This window comes from Dryobates pubescens, chromosome 5 (assembly GCF_014839835.1).
Source record: "Dryobates pubescens isolate bDryPub1 chromosome 5, bDryPub1.pri, whole genome shotgun sequence".
Taxonomy (NCBI): domain Eukaryota; kingdom Metazoa; phylum Chordata; class Aves; order Piciformes; family Picidae; genus Dryobates; species Dryobates pubescens.
In genome coordinates this window covers 12,881,761-12,908,483 of record NC_071616.1, presented here as the reverse complement: position 1 = coordinate 12,908,483, position 26,723 = coordinate 12,881,761, and the positions used below count along the sequence as shown (strand labels likewise).

At 49.3% G+C, this 26,723-nt stretch overlaps 3 protein-coding genes and 1 non-coding gene across 5 annotated transcripts in view; 1 reads left to right on the top strand and 3 right to left on the bottom strand.

Moving 5' to 3' along the window:
- The first annotated feature begins 15 nt into the window (after window positions 1-15).
- FKBP3 (FKBP prolyl isomerase 3) lies at window positions 16-5,450 on the top strand. The gene is made up of 7 exons (XM_054161624.1): window positions 16-173; window positions 251-352; window positions 445-552; window positions 1,385-1,520; window positions 2,174-2,241; window positions 4,409-4,506; window positions 5,213-5,450. The coding sequence occupies exons 1-7, from the start codon at window positions 60-62 to the stop codon at window positions 5,265-5,267; spliced, it is 681 nt and encodes a 226-aa protein (XP_054017599.1). The 5' UTR covers window positions 16-59; the 3' UTR covers window positions 5,268-5,450.
- A 469-nt stretch (window positions 5,451-5,919) lies between these two features.
- On the bottom strand, window positions 5,920-21,174 carry PRPF39 (pre-mRNA processing factor 39). Of its 2 annotated transcripts, XM_009897188.2 has the most exons (13): window positions 20,822-21,174; window positions 19,481-19,606; window positions 18,679-18,797; window positions 17,046-17,213; window positions 16,302-16,467; window positions 14,786-14,893; window positions 11,736-11,900; window positions 11,283-11,409; window positions 10,919-11,187; window positions 10,192-10,376; window positions 9,368-9,442; window positions 8,087-8,207; window positions 5,920-6,644 (listed from the first exon to the last, which is right to left on the bottom strand). In XM_009897188.2, the coding sequence occupies exons 1-13, from the start codon at window positions 21,149-21,151 to the stop codon at window positions 6,594-6,596; spliced, it is 2,010 nt and encodes a 669-aa protein (XP_009895490.2). In that variant the 5' UTR covers window positions 21,152-21,174; the 3' UTR covers window positions 5,920-6,593. The 2 variants fall into 2 exon arrangements, with proteins under 2 accessions (XP_009895490.2, XP_054017597.1); XM_054161622.1 differs by lacking the exon at window positions 20,822-21,174 and having other exon boundaries at window positions 18,925-19,599.
- LOC128897272 (small nucleolar RNA SNORD127) lies at window positions 10,744-10,825 on the bottom strand. The gene has a single exon (XR_008462287.1). It is a non-coding gene; the product is annotated as a small nucleolar RNA SNORD127 (small nucleolar RNA).
- A 4,258-nt stretch (window positions 21,175-25,432) lies between the features above and the next one.
- Window positions 25,433-26,723, bottom strand: part of TOGARAM1 (TOG array regulator of axonemal microtubules 1) — a 36,041-nt gene continuing 34,750 nt past the window's right edge. Inside the window, exon 21 of the mRNA XM_054161621.1 lies at window positions 25,433-25,967. Coding sequence (XP_054017596.1) covers window positions 25,714-25,967 — 254 coding nt within the window. The 3' untranslated portion in view covers window positions 25,433-25,713. The remainder of the gene's footprint in view (window positions 25,968-26,723) is intronic.

The window sequence follows — 26,723 nt, the reverse complement described above, 5'->3', positions numbered from 1 at the left end:
AAGTTGGGCGGTACTGGCAGGAGGAGGTGGCGGCGGCGGCGGCAGCTGCAGGCGGGAAAATGGCGGCGGCCACGGCGGGTCCGGCGCAGCCCTGGAGTGCTGAGGAACTGAGGAGTGAAGCGCTGCCCAAGAAGGATATCATTAAATTCCTTCAGGAGCACGCAGCCCAGGCGGTAAGGCCGGGAAAGGTGATTGACGCGTACAAAGGTTTTCTCTCCCCCTTCTCCTCCTTACTGGCTTGTCTCTGCAGTTTCTGGCCGAGCACAAGCTTCTGGGGCAGGTGAAGAATGTGGCTAAGACGGCGAATAAGGAGCAGCTGATCGCGGCCTACACGCAGCTCTTCCACACGCAGGTGAGGGGCTGCGGGGCTGGAGGGTTTGGGGCAGGGAGGTTGGGGGACAGGGGGTGGTTGTTGATGGCTGCAGCTTCTCTTTTTCTCCTCAGAGGTTCAAGGGCACAGACGGTGCAGAGAAGGCAGCGGAGAAGGCAAAGCCTGTGAAGGCAGAGGAGGCCAAGGGCAAAGCTGCAAAGCCCGAGGAGGCAGTGGATGAGGTTGGTGGTGTGGTGTTTGAGCCATCGTGTGGGGCAGCCAAATCAAAGTGGTCTCAAAAACCTGTTTAGAGTAATTAATCTGGTGTTTGCATCATGCCTTGTTATTATACAGCTTCTGTAACTTGAGCTGGTGTTGGGCATCTGTCTCAAAGCTGTGCTTTAGGGTGAGCACTGTGCCCCATATTGCCCAAATATTACAGCCCTGCAGGAGCATGTAGAATCACAGAATTGTTTGAGTTGGAAGAGACATCAAAGATCATCAAATTCAATCATTGCCCCAGCACGTCTATGGCCATTAAACCGCATCCCAAAGCTCTATGTCCACATGTTTCTTGAACACCTCCAGGGATGGTGACTCCACCACCGCCCTGGGCAGCCTGTTCCAATGTCTGACCACTCTTGCAGGAAAGAAATTCTGTGAGTAGCCAACCCAAACCTCCCCTGGCACAAGTTCAGGCCACTTCCTCTGCTTTGATTACCTGATACTGGGGAGAAAAGACCACCCCCCCTCCTGGCTCAAACCTTTCAGGGAGCTGTAGAGAACCAGAATATCTCCCCTCAGTCTCCTTTTCTCCAGGCTGAGTAATCCCACTTCCCTCAGCTGCTCACCAGACCAGTTGCCCAGACCCTTCACTAGCTTTGTTGTGGACTGGCTCCAGGCCCTCAATGTCCTCCTTGAAGTGAGGGGCCCAAAACCATGCCATTTATTAACTCTGAATGTGTCCATTCACTACGCCAAACCAAGTGGTTGTTTGATCTTGAAGGTCACTGGTGTGAGACTGGTTAATGCTGCAATCATCTCTCCATTTTTTTTTTTTTCCCATGAACCCAGGGGCCACCAAAGTACACAAAATCCATTTTAAAGAAGGGTGATAAAACCAACTTCCCAAAGAAAGGAGACACTGTCCATTGCTGGTATACAGGAAAGCTACAGGATGGAACAGTCTTTGATACCAACGTTCAGACAAGTAAGACCCTATCTAATACTGCCTGGCTTTTGTTACAAGTGCACGTACAGGAAATTAACTGGACTCATCAAACAAAATTCTGGGAGATGTGTGTGGCAGGAGTCCAGGCAAACTGCTTCTGGAGCTGACTTAGAGGTGTCTCTGCAGCCTGGTTTCTCCAGGAGAGAATGCACAGCAGTATTTTAAGGCTGCCTGGTGTCAAGTGACAAATGCTGCGTCTTGCCAGACCTCAATGTTTGGCATTCTCCAGGCTGGAGAGAATGTGAAATGCAGGGATTTAATCGGGGCTGAAACTGAAAACAGGAAAGATGATTCCTGCTTGGGGAACTTCCCTTATCTCTAGAACTCAAGCACCAACAGTTAGTTTCTCTCAAAAGACAAATTTTGGTGTACTTCTGTAATAAGGCCTTAAAGACAGAGACGCTGGAATGAAAGGGATTGGAAGAAGCTTGGTGTAGTGTATCCCCTGTGGAGATGAATATTTTTAGTGCACAGCACTAAGTTTTCCCCTAAAAAAAATCTGAGAGTGGGCTAAAAATAATACGCTAAGAACAGATATTTATGCAAGGCACGATCAGAATAGCAACTGTAGGCAGCAGCACGGGGTGTACTGGTGGGACGCTAAAGCAAACGGACGTGAAACTGTCTTCCAGGTGCAAAGAAGAAGAAAGCAGCCAAACCTTTAAGTTTCAAAGTTGGCGTAGGAAAAGTCATCAGAGGGGTAAGTAACTCATTAACAACTCCCTCAGAATGCCCAAAGTTTCCATTCTGCAGGACTTCTGACTGATGGGGAGCAAATTTCGAGCTGCTGCTCTTGGGTACAGAGTTGGAAGCGTCTGCAGGATGTATTTGTTTCTCAGAGATGCACTCACCCATCTGCAGTGGCATTCCCCTCCTGAAATAGTGGGTGAAGAGGAGTGGAACAACGCCGTGTTCCTCAGGAGGAGCTCAGTCTCTTGTGCCTGTCTGTCTAGTGCTTGGCACAGCAGGAGGGTTATCAGGTTGCTGGGGCTCCATCAATCACTGGGTACATTCAGTGTGCTTTAGTCTGTCAGAAGGTTGTTTTCGCTCAGCATCTTGCCATTTGCCTCCTACATAGAACTGGTTTGGTTGAAGAGACCTCCCAGATCGTTGAGTCCAACTGGCAGCCTAAGACCATAGTTCAGTTCAACCATTAACTCAGACCTGGATGCTGAAACTCCAAATGTTAGCTGCTCTGGTGCACTGAAATGAGTTGCAGTTGGATGCTGTAACACGAATCACAGAATCACTAAGGTTGGAAGAGACCTCAAAGATCATTGAGTCCAACCTGTCACCACAGACCCCATGACTAAACCATGGCACCAAGTGCCATGTCCAATCCCCTCTTGAACACCTCCAGGGATGGGGACTCCACCACCTCCCTGGGCAAACGTGCTGGAGCATATCAGGAGAAGGGCAACGAAGCTGGTGAAGGGCCTGAAGAACAGGTCCGGTCAAGAGCAGATGAGGGAAATGGTGTTTAGTCTGGAAAAGAGGAGGCTGAGGGGAGACCTCGTTGCTCTCTACAACTCCCTGAAAGGAGGTTGGAGCCATGTGGGGGGTTTGGTCTCTTCTCCCCAGTATCAGGTGACAGAACAAGAGGAAATAGCCTGAAGTTGCACCAGGGGAGGTTTAGGGTGGATATGAAGAACAATTCCTTTCCTACAAGAGTGGCCAGGCATTGGAATAGGCTGCCCAGGGAGGTGTTCAAGAAGTGAGTGGACATGGCACTCTGGGACATGGTTTAATGGTCATAGTGGTGTTGGCTTGAAGGTTGGACTCGATGTTCTTTGAGGGCTCTTGCAACCCAGACAATTCCGTGATTCCTCTGCTCCCTCCAGCACTAAGTGTTTCAGCAGAGCTGGTGAGAGCTGTATGAGGGGGATGTTTGGCCAAAGAAGAAACAAGTGTGCTTCACATCCTTCTGCTAGAGTGGAAATCACAGACACTGGTGTGAACTTGGTATGTCTGCGAGATACCAACATAGGTGCACAGCACGTGAGGTGCTGAACTTCTGTCTTGCTGCTGCTGAGCCTGTGGTGAAGGTGGTGGCTGTGTGCATGAGGTAAGAGTGCAAGGAGGAACTTGTCTGGTGTGAGGCTGCTGGAGCCCTGGATGAGGCTGCCCAGGATGGTTGTGGAGTCTCCTTCTCTGAAGAGATTCCAAACCTAGCTGGACAATTGTGATCCTGGGCAAGCTGCTGTGGATGATGCAGCTTTAGCAGGGGGGTTGGACCGGATGATCTCCAGAGGTCCCTTCCAACCCCACCATGCTGTGTTTGGGTGATCTTCTGATCACTTGACTTAAAAAACAACCCAAACCCATTCCAGCCTCATCTGTGCTTCTGCTACTGTTGGCAAGAAGGCCTTTATATGTGACGGGATCAGAGCTGGGGACAGTGTCCCTGGGCACACGGTCAGCTCTGCAGAGGCAGCAGTGGGTTCCTTCAGCCTGTTAGCTGCCAGGGTTGTGTGAGTGCCAGCTATCTCCTTTGAGCAGCTGGCTTTGGTGAAATTGGTAGGGTGCTGAGCCCCATAGCAGCTTTGGGCAGGGCCAGGGACCAGACCTGAAACAGAATCAGTGGTGGAGCACTCCTGCAGAGCTCTTTGGGACTGAGGCACTGTGAAGACACACAAACAGGTTGCCCTAGGAGGTAGTGTATGCCCCGTCCTGGGAGGTGTTCAAGGCCAGGTTGGATGAGGCCTGGAGGAACCTGGTCTAGCAAGAGCTGTCCCTGCCTATGGCAGGGGGTTTGCAACCAGGTAATCTTGATAGTCTCTTTCAACCCAAACCGTTCTGTGATTGTATGAATCTGACTGTTGTGTTCTGCTGTGGTTGGTTTGAGTTGGGGCTGATTTGTTTTTCAGTGGGATGAAGCCCTCCTCACGATGAGTAAAGGAGAGAAGGCTCAGCTGGAGATTGAACCTGAGTGGGCATACGGCAAGAAGGGGCAGCCTGATGCCAAGTATCCTTCTGCAACTTCTTACTCGACTAGCTTGGACATGCTTGGTGGAATCAAGTGTTCTATGGCCAGGGATATGATGGTGGGAGCATTTGTCACTCACAGCAGGCTTAGAATACTAACAACTGCAGAGAGAACTCATGGAGAGAAGAACATCCTATTCTCCATCTGCTTCTTCCCACAGCAGTAGTGGGGAATACTATCAGGTGTAGTGGAGGTGGGAGGGAAGTTTTGCTCCAGATGTAGAGGCAGAAGGCTGAAATACAGAACTGAGTGATCCTGCAGCATCAAGCAGCCATGTTTCTTTTATCAGAGGAAAGGATCATTCTCACTGAAATCCTATCTCATGGTCATTTCAGTGGCTCTCCGGCCATTCCTTTTCCCTCTGCAGGGCAGCAGGACAGTCTGACCTCCTCCCAGAGGAAGGTCAAAATGGAGACAACTCAGCTGCTTTAGAGGGATGGGAACAATGAGAACCACAGGTTAGGCTGGGTTGGAAGGGATCATCTCACTCCACCCCCCTGCCATGTGGGACATGGGAACCCATGACAGCTGGTGGCAGACAGCAGCCAAGATGTTGATGTGGTCAGTGAAGTGGAAACCCAGCACAGGGGCCCAGAACAGCTGGTAACTCAACTCCCAGTCAGCACTGCCTTGGCTCTGGTAGGATCTGTGCTTGATGTTAACATTCCTTAATGTACGTCCACAGGATTCCGCCCAATGCAAAGCTTTTCTTTGAGGTAGAACTGGTGGATATTGAGTGAAATCACCTTTCCTCTGCTGCTGGGGAATCCATTTTAGGATCAAGAAAGCTCCTGACAATGCAGTTCTGCTCTTGTAACTCCAGGAAATAGTTACAACTGTGGCCTTGTCCCCAAACCCGGTCTGTTTGCCCTCCTCCCAACTGCTGTACAGTGACACCACTAAAGAAACTTAGTTTGTATGTGCATGCGAGTTTCTCTCTTGTGTCTCTGCTCACCATCAAACTGCCTTCTCTTACTGTGGGGGACAGCTTGGATAGAGCCCCAGGGCACTGCTGCAAGAAGCAGATCCATGTGGAATGGCCATGGCTGCTACTGTCCCTTGGTGTTGACTGAGAAGCAGGTACTGTGAGCCCTAGCTCCTGTCTTCTCTGGAAGATAGCTATTTTTATTTGAAATAGCAGAAAGGGGAAGAAATTACTTAGACTCTGGGAAGTGCTTCATTTAGATAAAGAAAACTCACTGCATCTCTCCTGTAAAGGTGTTTTATGGAAATGCCAGGTTCTAGAAGCAAACTACAGACATGTCCCAACCCTTCCCAAGGTGTCCACATGCCCTAGTCGCTCCAGTTCGAACTGAGGCCCCCCCCCCCCCATACCCCCTTAGTGCTGGTTGGAGAGAGGTAACCCAAGAAAACTCAGAGGACTATTGCATTCCTTGCTTTTATTACAAAAAATGGGAATGATCACTTTGATCAAAATGAAAAAAACCCAACACAAATGTTTGCTCACACACTGTGTACATGAGAAACTCTAGATACAAAACTCACCCCGGACACCACTTGTGCTTTATAAAAGAACATCATTTTTTGCACAGCCTCTTCCTCTCTGATCTCATGGAGAAAAAGTAGCTGGCAGAGGTTGCCTTCAAAGGTGAGGAGATTCCATGGTGACAACAAAAAGCAGGTTGGGATTTGGAGTGGGACACAGAGGACGTCTCACTGTAGCGCAGGTCGTGGTGCTGTCCCAACCTCCTTGTGTCCTGCAGCAGTTCAAGGAGACACCAAAGCCCTACAGCTTCACCAACTCGATCTATGGAATCATGACAGGACTGAACTCCTCAGCTCTCTCCATCCATTAGCGCAGGGAATTAACAAAACCAATGGGTTGATGGTCAGCTAGAGTCGGACAGATACCACTGAGCAGTTACTGCACACATACCCTGTGAACATCAGCTCCTTTCACATGCAGAAGACCAAAAAGCAGCTATGACAGCAGTCCTTTCACAGCCCCCACTTAGAAAAATAGAGATTTTTATTTTATTATTATTATTATTTTTATTCCATCTTGGTTGAAACTGCAGCACGGTGAGCTCCAGCTGCTCCTGGGATCAAGTTGGGTGGTAATACTGTCCGTAATTCCAGGCATTCTGGTAGTTGTACTGGAAGGCAACAACACATGGCAAGGTTACCGACTGCCTGTGCTCCAAAGGACACCCCATTATGACTGGCACTGAGAGGATTTCAACCTCTTGTGACTGGAATCACAGAATCCCAACATGGTGGGGTTGGAAGGGACCTCTGGAGATCATCCAGTCCAAGGCCCCTGCTAAAGCAGGGGCACCCACAGCAGCTTGTCCAGGATCACAATGGCCAGGTGGGTCTGGAAGCTCTCCAGAGTAGGAGATTCTGCCACCTTTCCAGGCAGCCTGCTCCAGGGCTCCAGCACCCTCACACTGAAGAAGCTTCTCATCTTCAGATGGAAGCTATTGGGTTTCAGTTTGTGACCTCTACTCCTTGTCCTGTCACTGGGCACCAATGAAAAGAGTCTGGCCCCATCCTCTTGCCCTGTGTAGCACAGGACCGAGATCTCCATCAACACCAAGTCTGCTATTCCCTATGGCTGTGTTTCACAGCTTGGAGCAGCTGTCCTGGCAGTGTCCCCATGCTTGGTGAGATACCTTTCACCACCTGGCTCTGCAAAGAATACTTGATGGGGGCAGTTCTAAACCACTGTGATACGCTATCACTTAGTGTGCCATCTGCAAACGCTTCCCTCATGAGCTTGGCAGGCTCCTCTCAGTCTAAACAAGTTTCCATTAACTCCTTCATCAAACATCTCAGTTGGACCTGTCATGCCTCACAACTCAGGAGAAGCAGAAGTCCATGCCTGCACTACCAACCCTTCCCATCTTAACCTCCTATAGGAAGACAGGCTTGAAGCTCTGATTTTCCAGCCTGCCCCTTGGACAAGGCAGGACACCAAATGGCCAGTCAGGCCAAATGCAAGCAGAGCATATCCTGGAGGCTGCTGGAGCTACAGGCAAGAAGAAGAAACCAAGACTTGACTAAGTCAGAGTGACTAAGTCAGAGTGCTTTATGCCACTCCAGAGGATGAAGTGAAGTGCCATGGAAGAATAGTCACAAAACCAAGCTGTGGCAGACTCATCTTGAGCAAGATGTCACAGAAACTACTAGCCCAAGAAAGTGACTATCACATGGTAAACTGACATCTTGAGGTGGGTCACCTGGCCAAATGTTTCAGCACACACAGGTCCACTGCCCTTCACCAGCAATGTCACAATCTCAACTGTCACACTTCCCTTAATGTAAACATCTAAACACCAAACCACACATCTGAACAAGCTGCTCTAGGTGACGATGCCCCTGGCTCACTGCACAGTTGGACTAAATGAGCTTTAAAGGTCCCTTCCAACCCAAACCAGTCTGTGATTCCATGATGTTGGTCCACAGAGAGCCATGCATAGAGGCCAGAGAGGAATGCACAAAACCAGGAGCTCTATCTTGACTCCAGGCTTTCCTCTCCAGCTGACACTGGGCCATCGATACAGCCACAATGTCCAGGAGGACCCCCCACACCCACCTGGTACCAGGCGTTGTAGTTGTAGGCTGCCTGGTTGACTTGCATGTCTCCATCCATCATCTGTGCTGATGCCAGAGCTGGGTCATCTGTCAGCATTTTCTTCTCATCTGGCTCCTCTGACCTGTGAAGTTAAACAGCTACTTGTGAATGAGTCAGAGGTTAGGTTCTGGGCTGATCTGTGCATGGGGAAGGATGCAACGGCTAAGAGGAAGGACTACTTTAATATTCATTGGCCTGTCCCAGTAGGGCAGAATAATTTCATTTAGAGGACAGTAAACTGTGCTTCAAGAAGCAGCAGCAACAAAGCTGGTGAAGAGTCTGGAGAACTGGACTGGTGAGGAGCAGCTGAGGGAACTGGGGTTGTTCAGCCTGAAGAATAGGAGTCTGAGGGGAGACTTCATTGCTCTCTACAATTCCCTAAAAGGAGGCTGGAGCCAGGTGGGGGCTGGTCCTCTAGTGTCAAGTGACAAAACAAGAGGAAACGCCCTGAAATTGTGTCAGGGGAGGTTTAGGTTGGATGAGAAGAAAAATATCTTCCCTGCAAGAGTGGTCAGGCATTGGAACAGGCTGCCCAGGGAGGTGGTGGAGTCACCATCCCTGGAGGTTTCAGGAAATGTGTGGCCATGGAACTCTGGGACACGGTTGGTTCAGTGGTTGGACTCGATGATCTTAGAGGGCTTTTCCTACCCAAACAATTCTATGATTCTGTGCTCTGGTGTTCAAATCCTTCTGGTGCTCAAACTGAGACAGCAAAAGCCATGTTTGTGCTGAAAGCATATTTACTTTCTAGAATCATAGAACTGTTTTGGTTGGAAAAGACCTCTAAGATCATAGAGTCCAACCACTGACCTAACATCAAGTGATCAGAAACCAGGGATTTTAGTCTTGCACCAATAGCCATAAAGCTGAAAAATATCTGTATTTATGTGAAAAACTATAAATCCAGAGTGAAACTTTAGTAAATATTCACACATTGAAGGAAAAACAACTCTCTAAGACTGTTATCAGAAGTATTTTAAGCATTTCATAGATTTGTAGAATCACAGAGTGTTTGGGGTTGGAAAGGACCTTCAAGATCACCTAGTTTTAACCTCCCTGCCTTGGGCAGGGACAACCTCCAGTAGACCAGGTTGCTCAAGGCCTCATCCAGCCTGGCCTGGAACACCTCCAGGGAGGAGGCATTTCCAAGTTCTCTCAGCTATAGCTCAGTGCCTGTCCCAGCCACCCCACACTGCTCCATCAATCCATCTGGGTTCACACCCCAGAAGAATTCCTCCCTACCCGTTCTCTGCTCGCCTTTTCAATGAGTCCTGCTCCTTCAGAAGCGCTTGATGTTCATCATATGCATCCAGAAGCCTAAGGAAGACAACAGAGAAAGCTGGTCTCACATCAACATTTTAAACACGGGAGCAACCACATTAAAATGTTCCACAGGTACACAGAATCCCCAGATCCCAGCATGGTGGGGCTGGAAGACCATCCAGTCCAACCTCAACGCTAAAGCAGGGTCACCCACAGCAGCTTGCCAAGATCACAGTGTCCAGCTGGGTTTGGAAATTCTCCAGAGAAGGAGACTCCATAACCTCTCTGCGCAGCCTGCTCCAGGGATCAGGCACCCAAACCCCATTCTAAACCAAGCTCAGTGATCATCCACCTGATGACACATGTAGGGAGAATAGGTCAATCCCCACCTGGCTCCAACCTTCTTCCAGGGAGTTGTAGAGAGCAATGAGGTCTCTGCTCAGACTCCCTCCAGACTAAACAATCCCAGTTCCCTCAGCTGCTCCTCACCAGACCTATTCTCCAGACCCTTCACCAGCTTTCTTGGCCTTCTCTGGACATGCTCCAGCCTCTCAATGTCCTTGGAGTGAGGGGCCCGAAACTGAAACCAATACACTCAAGGTGTACAGGGGGATAATCACTCTCCTGGTCCTGCTACCCACACTATCACTATCTAAACCCAGGAATTGGGTTGAGAAAATCACCCACCACCAAAGAGCTGATGGTGTGAAAGGCACCATTTAATGGATGCTGCTAAGCCTACCGCTTCTCCCAGCACTCTCACAGTAACCCTAACTTGGCTGCTGCACAGGTTCCCCTCTTACTTGTTTACATCAGAACCAAAATCTTCCAGGAATTCCACTTTTCGCTGTGAAAAGGTAATCCTCATTTTAATGGAGAGCTCTCCGTTGACAGCTTTATCAAAGCAGCTCAAGATGTTCTCCTCGTTTTGCTTGAGGTCACCACTGTACTCCATTTCCAGCAAGTTGAGATACAGCTTCGTGTTTTCCTGTGCAAAAGATGCATTAGAAGCTGTGCCCTGGCCATGTTAGGTATGCAGTAGTCAATGTATCTCTACCACAAGCACACCACAACATTCACACCATGAACTGTATGCTAAAATAGTCAACAAAAGGGGTTTTAGTCACATTGGTCATCTCTGACCTGGCTTGACACATAGAAATGACCTAACGGTGCAAAAAGACACATCACGCTTTCCTAGCACTGAGCTAAGAGCATTTAGAGTGCCCAACACCTACAAACTCTACAAGCCCACAGGTTTTGTTCACTCTTGAGATGAGCACACATCTGGAAGAGTGAGATTCTCCAAGAAAAGAAAAAGGAAGGTATAGAGCAAGAGCTGCAAGCTACAAGTAGGGCAACCTCAGTTTAGAGGGACTGGTGTCTCCATGCAGTAATGAACCATTACAGCTACAACTCCTGTCATCATTGTTGCCCTACTTGGAAAGAAATGCTTCAGAGAGAGAGAGAGAGAAGACTGGTGATCTTTGGGGGTTGGGTTGTTAAGGACAGCAAGGAGGGAACACATACTTTGTCCATGTCTATGGCTTCTGACAGCACTTTTCTTGCCTTTGGAAGGTTTTTCTGTACTTTGAAGAGGTGCCGAGCTAATTTGATGGCATAAAAGGAGGACTCAGTGAGGGACTTGGCGTTCCTCATAGCCTCTTCCAGCAGGTGCTCAGCTTCTTCCATGTTGCCGTGCCTGCGCTCCAAGCTGACTCTGCGCAGGCGGATCATGGCCAGCCCTAGAATACACTCCTCAAAGGTCTTCAAGATCCTCCTGGCTTCATCAATGTTGCCTGAAACACCGGTTGAGAGGCTTTAGGATAGGAGACACCCAACAGCCTGTTGACCACCAGAATCCCTCCCAGCAGAACCCCGGGGTTGCTCTTACCCTGCTGCTCCTCAAAGGCTGCCCACAGCATGTGAACCATGGGTTTCTTAGGCAGGTGTATTGTGCAAGCCCTGCTGTAGACATGCCTCACTCCTTCAATACTATGATTCTCCATGTATTTGGCATACTATGGTTGAAAACAGAGCAGAGATGGGAGAGTTTAAAGCTTGTATTTGCCTTTCCAAACATGCCAGAGTGATAAAATTCTTTTGTTTTAAACCCATTCAGCACCTTTATGGAACCACTAGACTAGTTTCTGTAAGGAAGGACGTAGAGAGGCAACGAAGTTGGCATATGCAGCAGTCAAATCTGGTTGCAAGCAGACCATCTCCTAATGCAACAGATATAGTTATATATGAACAACGTTCCACAAAGAGTACAAAAGGTTAGTCACTAGGTCAAGGTATTGCCAGCGGCAAGGAGATGATGGGTGGCAAACCACTTCTCCCTTACCTTAATCCAGAAGTCCTCATAGAGGGCACATGAAATAACACATCTCTCAAAGAGGACCACGACTCGCTCATGAGTGCCATTCTCTATCTCAAACTCTAAGTACTCTTTCCAGTTTTTCAGCTGAATTTTCTCCAGAGGTTTGACATGAAAGTAAGGCCTCTTGATCTGCAAGAGTCAAGGAACACCACTTCAATCAGTGGGACTGTGGGACCACAACGATCACAGATTGCATTGGGTTGGAAGAGACCCTCAAAGGTCATCTTGTCCAACCCCCCTGCAGTCAGCAGGGGCATCTGCAACTAGATTGGGCTGCCCAGAGCCCAGTCAAGTCTGATCTTGAGTGTCTCCATAGATGGAGCCTCTACTGCATTACTGGGCAACCTGTTTCAGTGTCTCACCACCCTCATTGTGAAGAACTTCCTCCTAATGTCCAAACTTCCTCTTTATGTCCAAGGACATTATCCAGCCAGATCTACTGGGGTTACCCAAGTGCTGATCAAGAGATGCTGATGGTATTATTCTAGGCTAGGCACTTCTTGCTCTAGAAAGCTCTTGGAGTGCAAGTGGTTACAGAAGATGAGCAAGAACTCGGTGATGCTGATCCCTTTAAAACCTGTGGTCACAATGTAACAGCAACATTATCATGGAATCATAGAGGTTGGTGAAGATCTCAAAGATTATCCAGTCAAAACATTAGCCCAGCACTGACAGGTCACCACTAAACCATGTCCCTCAGCACCACATCTACATGGCTTTTAAACCCTTCCAGGGATGGGGACTCCACCACTGCACTGGGAAGCCTGGACCAGACCTTGGCAACCCTTTTGGGGAAAAAATTGTTCCTCATGTGCAAACTAAACCTCCCCTGGTGTAATCTGAGGCCATTTCCTCTTGTCCTATCACTTGTTCCTTGGGAGAGGAGACCAATCCCCACCTGGCTTCAACCTTCTTTCAAAGAGTTGTAGAGCCAAACATCTCCCCTCGGCTTCCTTTTCTCCCAGCTGAAGAACCCCAAAGATGAACACCAATGAATGCATTCCACATAGAGAGCTGAAGTACTTACTGTACTAGCACTGCTTTGACCTACAGGCAGCAGAGCATCCTTCCAGAGATCTTGCTTTTCCTCTCTCCATCTTTACCTTTACCTGATCATTTCTTTCCTGTACTGCAATTCCATCTCAGGGACATCCACACAACACATCAAGAACTCACAATAATTAAGAAGTTAAAGTTCAATCCTTTACACCCACCTGAAATGTAAAGCAAATCACCCCCTCCACGCTCCTCACTGAACCCTACTATGGAACCCAAGGCTCTTTTAGCCACTTCACTGCTACACTGTTCCTGCTACAATAAACTCATAGGATCATTTTGGATGGAAAAGACCTTTAAGATCATCAAGTCCAACCACTGTCTAACCCAAATGAGTCTGGTGCTAAACTATGTTCCTTAAGCAAACAGGTCTAAATGGTCTCCATCACTCATCTGACCTCTGTTATCAATCTACCTCATTTCTATCCATTCCAAGACAAAACGTGTACTTCACACACCTCATAGGCCTACCATGTTGGTATCTGCAGAACAGATCACAGAATGCATTGGGTTGGAAGGGATACTCAGAGGTCATCTTGTCCAGCTCCCCTCCACTGAGCAGGGACACCTCCAACTAGATCAGGCTGCCAAGGGCTACCATCAAGCTCGACCTTGAATGTGTCCAGGGATGGGGTCTAAATCACGTCTTGACAAAACAGAGTATTTCAAACAGGTTTTCCAGAGATGTATTGATTCTGGCCCGGAACAAGAGGACACCCTGTTTCTTACGCATTTTCTCCAGTATGTCCACAGTTCTACCATTCTCCTAAGTAATCATTTGTAGCTTCATGAGCCAAGAAGACCTTCACTCACATCCTCATTTTCCACAAGACTCCAGTGTATTTGAGCCTCCCCTACTGTAGGGACGTGCCTTGTGTGCTCTGCTTCTTTGTGATGTATGGGGCTGGTCACGGTGGAACAGAAAGAGGAACCCACCTGAGTTCTAAAGTCAATGTGAGCTGGAGTGGTTACATGCAGTGTGCTGGAGTTCACAGAATGGGTTTGGTTGGAAGGGACCTTAAAGATTCCAAACACCCTGCCATGGGCAGGGACACCTCCCACTAGACCATGTTGCTCAAGGCCTTGTCTCATCTGGCCTACAACATGTCAGGGAGGGGGCATCTACAACCTCCCTGGACAACTTGTTCCAATGAGCAACCATGGTGTTCCAGAAGCAGCCACAGTAGCAACCCTCTGAACCAAAGAAGTATCTGCTGCAGACTGATGGCCAAGACCTCTCCCAACTGGAAGATGCTCCTGCTCCAGCCAACATCCTGCTCCCTACAGCCTCGCTGCCCTACTCAAGGTTCTCCAAAGTTCTTCTGGCCTATAAGGTGTCTGGCCTAGTGCAATAAGCAACAGGACAGGGGACATGAGGAGCCCCTGCAAATGTCTCCCAGCCAAATGGTCAGGCTAATTTATGACTTAATGGTTTGTAGACAGGAGCTGCAGGTTTGATGGATACTGTTGGCAAACTCAAGTGAACTGTGTCCCGGTTTCAGAGTGAGAACCCATTCTCCTTTCAGGACAGGATTAGCTCTGCAGCCAGAGATGATCTCAGGTTTTGGAGCGTGATGGTTAAACATAAACCCACCCAAATTCCATTCTCCCTTCAGGACAGGCAGCCAGAACCTCCTCCACCGCATTGCCCTGCAGCACCTCAGCCACAAGGCAGTCCTGACACACAAACCTCATGACCATGTGTTTAAAGACCACTTATCACCAGCACCCCATCTCACCTCTCCCTGGGCACTCCTCAACCACATTTCAATGATCAGATGGCAGAGCTGCCCTTACAAGTTGGCTTTTCAGAAGAAACACAGCAGAGTGTGAAAGCCCATCTTTGCTGAAAGCCCCACAGCAGCTCCAATCACAGGGTTTGTCACCCAATTCCTAACTCCAGGGTTTATGTTCAAAGCTCTTGCACCTCCTGCCTTACATAGAAGATCCAGACTTACCGCTTCCTCAAAGGTCCACCTCTTACTGACTTCGTGTTCGTTGTGGTTAAACATCTCCTGGTGAATCTCAATGATTCTGTGCCTCATGTTCTCTATCTCAGTGACCAGCTAAAACACAAGTTCGAAGATGTGACACAGGCAGACACCACATCACCTTTGTAAATGCATTTTAGGGTGACAGTCATGTGCATGAACCCGAAGTACCAGAGATGTTGCCTTGAAGAGGCAGGGGAAGGGGTAGGACACTGTCCACATGGTGCCCTTACCTTCAGCACAATCCAACTAAACTGATTTTCTATCTCAAGTTTTGCTTTATGCAGAAGGTAATTGAGACTAAAGATGGATTTTCACCCAAGTCAAACATGGTTTCAATCAACAGTTCCTCTGGATGGCCCCATTTCCACATGCCTGTGAAGGTTGTGAACCTCCACAGACCACTACTGAAGAACAATTTCCTTGGATCACAGCTGCTCACAGAATCATTTTGGTTGGAAGAGACATAATTTAAGACTGAGTCCAACCATCCTCTGACTCCACCAAGGCTGGTGCTAAACCACACCCCTCAGCACCACATCTCTGTGTCTTTACAACATCTCCAACGATGGGGATTCAATAACCTCCCTGGGCAGCCTGTTCCAGTGTATGAGAACCTGAACTTTCAGTGAAGAAGTTGCTTCTACTATCCAACCTAAACCTCCCCTGGAGAAACTTGAGGCTATTTCCTCCTGTCCTGTCCCTCATTTCTTGATGGAAGAGACCAGCCCCCACCTGGCTCCAACCTCCTTTCACGGATTTGTAGAAAGCCAGGTCTCCCCTCAGCTTCCTCTTCTCCAGGCTGAACAACCCCAGTTCCTTCAGCTGCACCTCACCTGACCTGTTCTCCAGGCCCTTCATCAGCTTTGTTGCCCTTCTCTGGACCTTCTCCAGCACTTCAATGTCCTTCTTGGTCTGAGGCCCCAAAACTGAACCCAGGACTCAAGGTGTGTCCTCTCCAGTGCCCAGCACAAGGGCCCAATCATTTCCCTGACCCTGCTGGCCACACCACTGCTGATCCAAGCCAGGATGCTGGTGGCCTTCTCGGCCACCTGGGCACACTGCTGGCTCATCTTCAGCCACTGTCAGCCAGCACCCCCAGATCTTTCTCTGCTCCACAGCTTTCTAGTCACTCTGCCCCGGGCCTGGAGCATTCATGTGGTTGGTGTGACCTAAGCGCAGGACCCAGCACTTGGCCTTGTTGAACCTCATCCCATCAATGCTGCCTGGCCAGGCACCTCTGTACTCATTTCCTAATATGGTATAATTACTGTTAACCCCTAAAGCTTTCCACACCACTTCCATCATTTTTTAACTCCATGTCTTTACTACCTCTGAGAAGGTGTCTCCCATGGACAAGCTGACACACAGGAGAACCAGAGGAACAACTCAGCTGCATAGACACCAAACTGTCTGCATCTAAACTCATCCCTCAGGCACAGAGCAAGGCAGGAACATCCCCAAGCACCCCCAGGCTGCCTACCTTGGCAGGGTCAGTGATGTCTTCAGTCCCAGAGGGCAGGTCATCTCCTGGCTGCGCCTCCTCCCCAGTGTGGCCATTGACTGAGGCAAGCTCCCTGCGCAGCTGGACAAACTGCTCCGTGGTCAGGAAGTCCCGAGGCAGGTTGTTCTGGATGTGTTCCTTAAACCTGGGAGCAGGCAGAAACAATGCAACACAACCTTGATGTGTCATGTGGCAACACACTGCCCACCCAGAGCTGAACAATCAGTCCCAGAGGGGCTCTGAGGTGATTTATCGATTGGAGTGGTACTGAGAATGCAGCTTCTGCCAACACACACACAAAATGCAGCTTCTGCCAGCTGCCAAGCTCCAAAACCTTCTTGTTTCAAAGAGAAATAAAAGAGTGATGCACTCCAGTGGTTCACCACTGAAGATGACAGACCACTCGTCATCAAAAACTGATGCCAAAGGACAAGAGCAGCTTTAGAGGAAGATACTTTATGTCCAAACAAAAAGGTCTGTAGAAGTTATACAGAAGGCTGATTAACCAAGGGTTCTGGTTAAGGAGCCTTGGAGGAGGCTGCCCAGAGAGGTTGTGGAATCTCCTTCTCTGAACAGACTCCAGACCCAGCTGGCCATTGTGATCCTGGGCAAGCTGTTGTGGGTGATACTGCTTCAACAAGGAGGGTTGGACTGGACGATCTCCAGAGGTCCCTTCCCACCACCATGTACTAGGATTGGGTGAAATCACTGGTTTCTCTTTACCTCTGGAAGTGATGACTGTAGAGCTGCGTCGGGATGCCAAGGATGCGGTCATAGATGGAGGTCACCTCCCTCAGGTTGCCCTGCTCATTCTCCCAGTTGATGTACATCTCCCAGAGCCGGTCAGAACGGAAATCTGTCCCCGCAGCCAGCACTGCATGCTCGTAGGCTCTGAAAGGGAAACCATTGCACAGCTGTTCCTGGGTGAAGTGGGAGCACAAGGAAGCTGTGGCTCCCATTTGAAGATCGGGTGATCAAACAATAAGTAGATGTGGCTTGTCTAGTGGTCACAGAGGTGTTGGTTAAAAGCTGTGACTCAACGATCTTAGAAGTCTTTACCACCCTTAATGATGCCACAATTATGAGCAACCTCATCTACTTGCAGCCACACTTGTGTTCAAGATTGAAGTTGTTCAAAGTATTCTCTAGGTGTCTGCAGAAAGATCTGCACGAGTTCACAAAGCTCAGACTCACCTTCTCCTCTACCACTGCCACAACTGAATAAAGGCAACAGGAAAAGCCACTTGCAGGTATGCAAGACATGAGGAAAACACCCAATCTTTACCACCCTGTCAGATTCCAAACCCATTATTTAGCAGTTTAGCACAGCCATACATCAATCACGTTGCCCGGAGCTAACTTACAGTTCAATAACGGTTTGCATCAACCTTTGGTCCAACTGCTCACTAAAAGCAGGACCACTGCCAGCCAAAGAGGAGGTCAGAATCATGTTGGCCACACCCTGAACATCTCCAAGGAATTAAATCCCTGTATCTAAATTCCAAGGAATTAAACTCCCCAGATTCTCTGGGGAACTTGCTGCAGCACTGCACAAAGTAGTTCTTAACATCCAGTTTGAAGCTCTCAAGACACAACATTTGGCCCCTGTAGGACATTGTGAGGCCACACCTCAGGTACTGGGTTCAGTTTTGGGTCTCTCACTCCCAGACATTGAGAGGGACTAGAGCAGGTACAGACAAGGGCAAGGAAGCTGGTGAAGTGCCTGGAGAACAGGTCTTATGGAGCAGCTGAGGGAACTGGGGTTGTTTAATCTGGAAAACAAAAGGCTGAGGAGAGACCTCATAGCTCTCTACAACTCCCTGAAAGGAGGCTGGAAGTTAGCTGGAGGTTGATCTCTTCTCCCTGCTATCAGGTGATAGAGGAAATGGCCTGAAATTGCCTCAGGTGAGGTTTAGGTTGGACATCAGGAAAAATTTCTGTCCTGCAAGAGTGGTCAGGCATTGGAACAGGCTGCAAAGTGAGACGGTAGTCACCACCCTCGGAAGTGTTCAATAAACACATGGACAAGGCACTTTTGGACATGATTTAATGGCCATGGTGGTACTGGGATCCAAGAGGGCTTTTTCAACCCAAATAATTCCATGATTCTATGATCGTGTTACCTACCTTTTCTCACGGTATTTAGCTCCACCATCTCCCTGAAGGAGCTGCAGGCTGCTATCAACTCATCCCTTCAACACATGAATCTCTTTAGGATATAGCTTAGTGGTCATGGTATTTGGGTTGATGTTTGGACTCTATGACCTTGGATGTCTTTTCCAACCTTAATGACCACAGTAGTAGATATTTAAGGGTACACGCAGACCTCGTCTGTCACCGCCTGCTCTCAACTCACCCTCGGATGGTGCTGTTGGTTTCAGGATCAGAAGGGTCCAAGGTCTCCTTGAGGAAGTTTATATAATGGATCCAGAGATCAACGCTAAGAGGAATGGCCTGCAGCCCTCTGCGATAAACCTATGAAGAGAAGAGGAGCTGTAGCTGACAGAGGTGATGGTGTCCCAGTAGAGAGGCAACACTGTGTTATCCGCTGAACCTCAGACATACTAATTACTGGAATTTTGTTTAAATAATCTACCATTACCATTTGGGTGGAGGTTGGATAGAACATGGCAATGTTCTGATCTCCACGTGCAGAGTCTTGATCTTCAAAGCGCAGCGGTCCCTGCATTCTGACCAGGTTGTGTGGGCAGGCTTTGGGGTACAGACCATAGGGCACAGACCCATTAGAGCATCATTGACAGCGTCTGACCAAAAATGCAATAGAGATGGAGCAATTGTGACCAGCAAAAAAATAGAAAAGAATAATAATAATAATAAAAAAAAAAGAATAAAAAAACCAACTCTAGAGTTGTGAAAAATGAGGAACAAAGGGAAGTGAGAGAAAAGCCCTGCCCTACTTGTTAAGCTGCAGTGTAATTTACAGAGGGCTTGCACTGCAAAGCTTGACAAACTGTAGAGGTTTAACGCACCTGCCAACAAAGAGAAAAAACATTAGCTACAGATGCCACAGGGGTGACACGTGCACACCAAACTCCTACCAACCTGGCAGGCACTGGCAGCCAAATGACTTGTGGGAGCTTAGTCATTTTTTGGCCAACAGGAGCAATGGCAAGAGCTGTGCCCAGCTACCTACGTACCTCATCAGACTGCTTGACGTTCTCGTGGCGCTTCTCAAGGTCCGCGTACTTCTTCCAGTAGCCATAGCAGTATGGGTAATGGGTGAAGAACCTGTCGAAGGCCTTCCTGGCAGCTGGCAGGTGGTTCTGCAGGAAAGAGACAAGAGCAATGGATCCTCTCCTCCAAAACAACTCCAGGTTAGCTTAACCTCTACCATTGCTTCCAGATTGTCTTAAAAGCGATCCCTGGTGGTCAGTAACCTCTTCCAATGACTGAAAACCAATTATTTCTACTTGGCCATCTCTGATGGCTTCAAAACAATCATTTTTGCTTGGTCATCTTTGATGACTTCAGAAAAAAAACATTTGTATTTGGTCATTTCTGAGAACTTCAAAGCAATCATTTCTATTCTGTGATCACTGCCGATGACATTTTTCAAGGGCAACTGGCCATGCTGGAAAGTTAGGCACAGGAGAACCTCATCAAATTCAACAAGAGCAAACAGAGTCCTGCAGCTGAGGAGGAATAAGCCCCTGCACCAGTACAGGTGAGGAATGGCTTGCTCAAAAGCAGCTCCACAGAGAAGGACCAGGGAGTGTGGTGGGCAACAAGCTCCCCAGGAGCCAGCAATGTGCCCTTGTGGCCAAGAAGGCAAATGGTCTCCTAGGAGATGTGAAGAAGAGTGTGGCCAGCAGGTCAAGGGAGGTTCTCCTCCACCTCCACTCTGACACATCTGGAGTCCTGGGCCCAATTCTGGGCTCCCCAGTTCAAGAGAGACAGGGAATTACTGGAAAGAGTACAGTGGAGACTGCAAAGATGCTGAGGGGCCTGGAGCATCTCTGTGAAGAGGAAAGGCTGAGAGACACGGGCTGTTGAGCCTGGAGAAGAGCAGCCCAAGAGGGGATCTTCTCAATGCTCAGCAAGAGCCAAAGGACCTGTGGGCAGCAAGAAGATGAGGCCAGACTCCTGTCAGTGGTGTTCAGTGACAGAACAAGAAACAACAGGCACAAACTGGAACCCAGGAGGTCCACCTGAGAAACTTGTTTGGTATGAGGGTGCTAGAGCCCTAGAGCAGGCTGCCCAGAGAGGCTGTTGATTCTCTCTCTCTGAAGAGATTCCAAACCCAGCAGGACATTATGATCCTGGGAAAGCTGCTGTGGGTGCTCCTGCTTTAGCAGTGGGGGTGGACTGGCTGATCACCAGAGGTCTCTTCCAATCCCCACCACGCTGGGGTGCTAAGTGACTGTATTAAAACAGCACCCACAAAAGCTCAATGCACTGTACTGGATTTGTCCTTAGTATACCCTTGATTTGTGTTCATTCTTTCAGGGAAGATAAGGAGAAAGGGGGAAGGCACTGACCTCCTGCTCTACATACTGCAGCAGATACACCCATCCTGTGAAGTCCTGGGGATTGTCCTCCACCACTTTCCAGAACTTGTCGAAGTCTGGAGGGAAGTTAGCCTCGATATCTGACGTTTGCAAGCTTTCGATGTTGGGGATCTCACTCTCCTGTGTGTTCTCTTCATTCAGGTCCGGGGAACTATCAGGGGACTGCTCCATCTCAGTCACACTCATGATCTCTGTACTAAAGTCCATCTGATGCTCTTCTGTTGACGTTTCAGCCCCATTTTCTGTGCTGTCATTGCTAACTGTTGGCTTCTCCTCCTCTGCATTGTCCGAGTTCTCCATGGCTGAGGTTCCTGCTCCACAAGATCCTGTGGAAACAAAAACATTCAGCACTCAGTGACGACTCAAGTGGAACATGGGCGTGAAATGTCAGCTAAGAGTCATGGATGCTTCAGGCATCTCTGTATTTCACCACACACCTTCGCTTTGGTCTACTAGGTTGGACTAGATGATCATGAAGGTCTCTTCCCACCAAAGTTATTCTGTGATTCTTCACCTACCAGCCTTATCTACAATTAAAGATGTTAACAGTAGCTGTATTTTTTAGTATCTGCACACACAAATCATTGTGGTTTTTTCAAAAAACATCCCAGGGCACTACTGAGGCATAAAAGTGACTCAAGACTTCTACTATGACTCTAGTGTAAGTTTATTCCAGACAATTCTGTTCAGATTTATCCAACTCTCCTACTTACTACAAACTGGCAACTGGATTTATCCAACTCTCCTCCTTACTACAAACTGGCAACTTCTCTGTAAGGCAAATACCTGTTGAAATGAACCCTCCGTGCCTTAAGTGATGCCTCTGCCGAGAACTACTCCCAGCACCAGACTCATCTCACATTAATGATGCCTCCAAAAACACAATCAGCATCAGAGGACCACATAAAATGTCCACCTGACATGCAGTGGTTCTCTCACACACACAGCTCATGTGTGGTATGCTTCCTGCTGCCCTTCAGGACAGACTCCATCTTCCTCACACTCTTTATTCTGATCTTCCTGGAATGCTACTGCCCAGCCCTGCCCTGGTCCCAAAGCCTACTCCAGCCTAGCGTGGCTGCCTGCTGCTCTGCCAAGCAGCACCTGGCCTCAAGGGATCTCCACCTTCACCACCCAATGCCTTGGAGTAAGGCGGTCCACTGAGCCTTCTTACAGTCAAACCAGGTCCTAATGACTAACGGATTCTAGGCAATGGAGCACCCTGGTGCTGTTAGCTGTGTCGCAGACTGGTTTGGGTGGGAAAGGACCTTTCAAGAACATCTAACACCCCTGCAGACAGCAGGGACATCTACAAATACAGCAGATTGCTCAGAGACCCAACCAACCTGACCTGCAATGGTTCTAGGGATGGGGTATCTATCAGCTCTGCAGGCAACCTAGGACATGTTCTCACCACGCTCAGGGTCTAAAATTTCTCCCTTCTCTCCAATCTGAATCTCTCCCTCTTTTAGTTCAAACCATTACCCCTTGTTCTGTCACAAGCCCAAAAGTCTGTCCCCAGCTTTCTCCTCAGTCCCTTTAAGCACTAAAAGGCTACCAAAAGGTCTCCCTGGAGCTTTCTCTTCTCCAGACTGCACAGCCCCAGTGCTCTCAGTGCTGGTAAGCGACAGAATGGATTGCTCTCACTTCTACAAATGCACTGACAGAGAAGAACAAAATTCGTCAGACAGAAGAAATAGTCCCTATCTTATTTGCAGCAGCCTCAAAATATGAGCTAACAGCTCACGTTTAGCCTGGGAGCTCACCGGGACACATAACCTGGGCATACAGCTAGAAACTCCACGTTTTGCCCTGCAAAGCTGTCTCAACAACTGCTTTTTGGAAGGGCTGGTTTCTCTTCTCTGTCACATGCATCTGCTGGCAGCCCTAAAAACACAATTTCTTCTCTTAAACAGTTCATGACTTTCTAATTTTGCATAGCAACTAGTCACAAAAATTAAGTGTTTATGACATTTAGAAGCCACTAGAACATGCTGTGAGCACACAGTGCACTACAGCACTTCTGTTCTACCAGCAGGAGAGGACACCTGTGCAAGGGGAGCAGTTTATTTCCTTCATGAGTAGCTCTGGCCCACACAGTGAGCTACTCCAGAAAGGCTGCATACAAAGCGGGCTTCTTTAGTTAGTGTTGGAGATACCAACAACCACTAGACCATGTCCCAGAGTGCCACATCTACTCAGTTTTTGAACACCTTCAGAGATGGTGACTCCACCACCTCCCTGGGCAACCTGTTCCATTGCCTGATCAATCCTGCAGGAAAGAAATTGTTACTCATACCTAACATAAACCTTCCTTGGCACAATTTCAGGCCATTTCATCTCACTCTATCACCTGACAATAGGGAGATGAAACCAACACCCACCTGGCTCCAACCTCCTTTCAGGAAGTTGGAAGTCCGTTTCTCCAGGCTGAACAACCCCAGTTCCCTCAGCTGCTCCTCACCAGATCTGTTCTCCAGCTTTGTTGCCCTTCTCTGGACCTGCTCTAGCCCCTCAATATCCTTTTGGGTTGAGGGAGCCAAAACTGAACCCAGGTGTGGCCTCAAAAGTGAGCATTTAACACAACCAAGCATGTAATAGAGTAACTCAATTCCAGGAGTTTTAGACCACTCAGGCTAAATAACTGATTAAATCTATCAGATAACTACATGCACTAAGTTTTCAGTAATTTGCCCACAAGCATTACTTAAGCCCATTCCTATTAAAGCCTCAGCACAGACAAGGCTGGTGTTAAGAAACATGAAATAACCAATGGAAAATATCGAGGTAAAAGCAGAAACAGGCAGCACCACGTAATTCCACACCCCCTCTCACACCCTTCCAAGGCTCTTCACAGCCCTGATAAGCAGCCGGTTGAACATTTCTGGGCCAGACCTGACTGCAGGGCGTTACCAGCATGTCCCTTCCATTGCTTCGGCCCCAAGATTAAGGTTTAGTAACCAAAATATTGAATCATAGAACTGTTGAGGTTGGAAAAGACCTTTGAGATCATCAAAATGGCTCAGGTAGTGCCACCAAACCATGTCCCTCAGCACCCCATCCACGTGTCTCTTAAACACCTCCAGTTATGGTGACTCCCAACACCCCCCTGGACAGTCTGTTCCTGTGCCCGAGAAACCGCCTTGTAAAGTGTTCCTCAGGAGCAATCTAAACCTCCCTGAGGCAGCTTGAGGCCATTTCCTCTTATCGTGTCACTTGTTGCACATGAGAAAAGCACAAGCCCCACCCGGCTCCAACCTCCATTGAGAGAGTCACAGAGAGCAACGAGGTCTTCCTCCAGCCTCCTTTTCTCCAGGCTGAACAGCCCCAGGTCCCTCAGCCGCTCCCCACAGGGCCTGTTCTCCAGACCCTTCACCAGCTTCCTTGCTCTTCTCTGGACACGCTCCAGCACCTCGCTGTCCTCATTGGAGTGAAGGGCCCAAAACTGAACCCAGGACCCGATGCGTGGCCGCACCAGTGCGCAGTACACCGGAACAACATAGCAACGATGCGATAAAACGTGAAGCCCTCAAAGGCTGTGAGCCGGCCGACTGCCCCTTCCGAGACTTAGCGGCGCTTACAGCACATAAACCGGAAACGCACCCCCTTTCCCTCACTGCGGAGTTAATCACAGTCGTTATTTAACACACCCGAGCCTCACGGGCAGGACAGGCTAACCGCTGGCCACCTGAAGCGCGGCCGGAGGCAGGGGCCCGAACGTGGCGGCAGGCTGCGAGCCCCACGCCGGCCACCTTTCTCGGCAGAACGCGGCCAAGCAAGCCCTACTCCCGCCTCAGGGGGGCCTGCCGCTCCCCTCCGCCCCCCGAGCCCCCGCAGTCCTTACCCGCAGCCGGCACCTCCGCTGGGCCGGTGACCGCCAGCCTGCCGCGCTGCCGCCGGGCCCCGAGAACCGCGCACGGCGCCTGCGCACAGCCCCTCGCGCCTGCGCCCCGGCGGCGCCGCGCAGGCGCCCTGCGCCCTGCCCCGCTTCCCGCCAAATGGCGGCCGCGCGCCTCCCCTGCCGCGCGGCGCTGCGGAAATCGGGCCCCGGGCTGTCGGCGGAGCCGGGGACAGGCGGAGGGGGGGGCGGGAGCGAGGGGGAGAGCGGGAGGCGGAGAGAGGGGAAGGGAAGGAGGCGAAAAGGGGAAAGGGAAAAGGAACGGGAAAGGAAAGGGATAACAGAAAAGGAAGGGGATTAACGGATAACGGACAGGGGAAAGAAAAATGTGGAAAAAGAAAAGGAGAGGGAAGAGAAAAGGGAGAAAGTAAAGAAAATGGGGAAAGGTGGGGAAAGGGAGAAAGAGAAGGGGAAAACAGAAGAGGGGAAGAGAAGAGGAAAGGAAGGGGCAGGCTGGGGTTCCTTTTTTCCCGATGCTGTGCATTCCCAGGCAGAGGAGCAGCCCCAGCCCCTAAACCAACTTGCCCAGGCTTTAACAGCTGCCACAGCAAAGCTCATCCTGCACACCTGGCTAAAACCCCAGCAGATTTCTCACAAAAGCCACACACTCCCTTCTTGTACAGGGTAATTGGCAGCATGAAGTTTAAAGAAGTCAATACATGACTATGATGAGAAGGTGTCTTTATTCATCAGCAATCAGAGGGTTCTGTACTCCATCTTCTCCAGTGACCAGCAGGAATAACTCGGGAGGGACTTGTCCTCTGTCACCAGGCACACTGGTGAGGGTGGCAGTGAGGGGAGTGAGCCTCAGCACAGCTCAGGCTCTCCCAACACCAACCCTGCTGCTGCATGAACAACACCCAACACTGTGAATCAGCACCATGGGGATGGTCCTGTCTCCATGTAAACAGTTCGTTGTCTATGTGTCCTGTGATTGAGTTTCACACACAGAGAGGTCCTTATTTTAGGTAGTTATCTCCAAGAATTCTTCTAAACTCTTCCTGATGTGCGGTGGCTGAGTTGCAGCTTGAGTGAGCAGACTTGGACCCATCTGTGCAAAAAGTGCTTTAGATAATTTTGCTGTGGCTGTCCGGATGTTCCCCCCGGCTCCAGGCAAAGAGCCACTGTTGGTCATGTTCCCCAGAAGGTGCCAAAGGACAACCAGAACTTTCTGCTCCACAGCATAAGGCTTTCGTGGGTATAACTCCGTAACGAGGTCTGCAAGGAAGGCAACAGGTCATCAAACAGTGTTTGGAGATGGTTTAAAAAACAATTCAGAGGTGAAACCCTGCTTTGAGAGGCTTTGAAAAGCAGTCAATGTCAAATCAGAATGGTTTTGGGTTGAAAGGGACCTTAAAGATCATCCAGTTCCAACCCTCTGCCATGGGCAGGGACACCTTCCATTATACCAGGTTGCTCAAGGCCCCATCCAACCTGGACTTGAAGACTTTTCCAGGGAGGGGCCATCCACAACATCCTTGGACTACCTGTTCTAGTGTCTCCATCCTCGCTCTTTCTTCCTAATCTCTAGGCTAAACCTCCCCTCTTCCAGCTCATAGCCATTGTCCCTCATTCTATCACCACAAGCCCTTGTAAAAAGCCCCTCCCCAGCTCTCCTATAGCCCCCCCTTCATGTACCAGAAGGCTGCTCTAAGGTCTCTCTGCAGCCTTTTCCAGACTCAACAGCCCCAGCTCTCTCAGCCTGTCCACACAGGGGAGTGTTCCAGCCCTCTGATCGTCTTTGTGGCCTCCTCAGCACCCTCTCCACCAGTTCCAAGTCCTACTTGTTCTGAGGACACCAGAAATGGACACAGTGCTGCAGGAAGGGTCTCAGGAGAACAGAGCAGAGAGGCAGAATCACCTCCCTCATCCTGCTGGTCACACTGCTTTCCATGCAGCTCATATGGCTTGCTTCATAGCTGCAAGTGACCATTGCTGGCTCATGTTGAGTTTTTCCATCAACTGACACCCCCA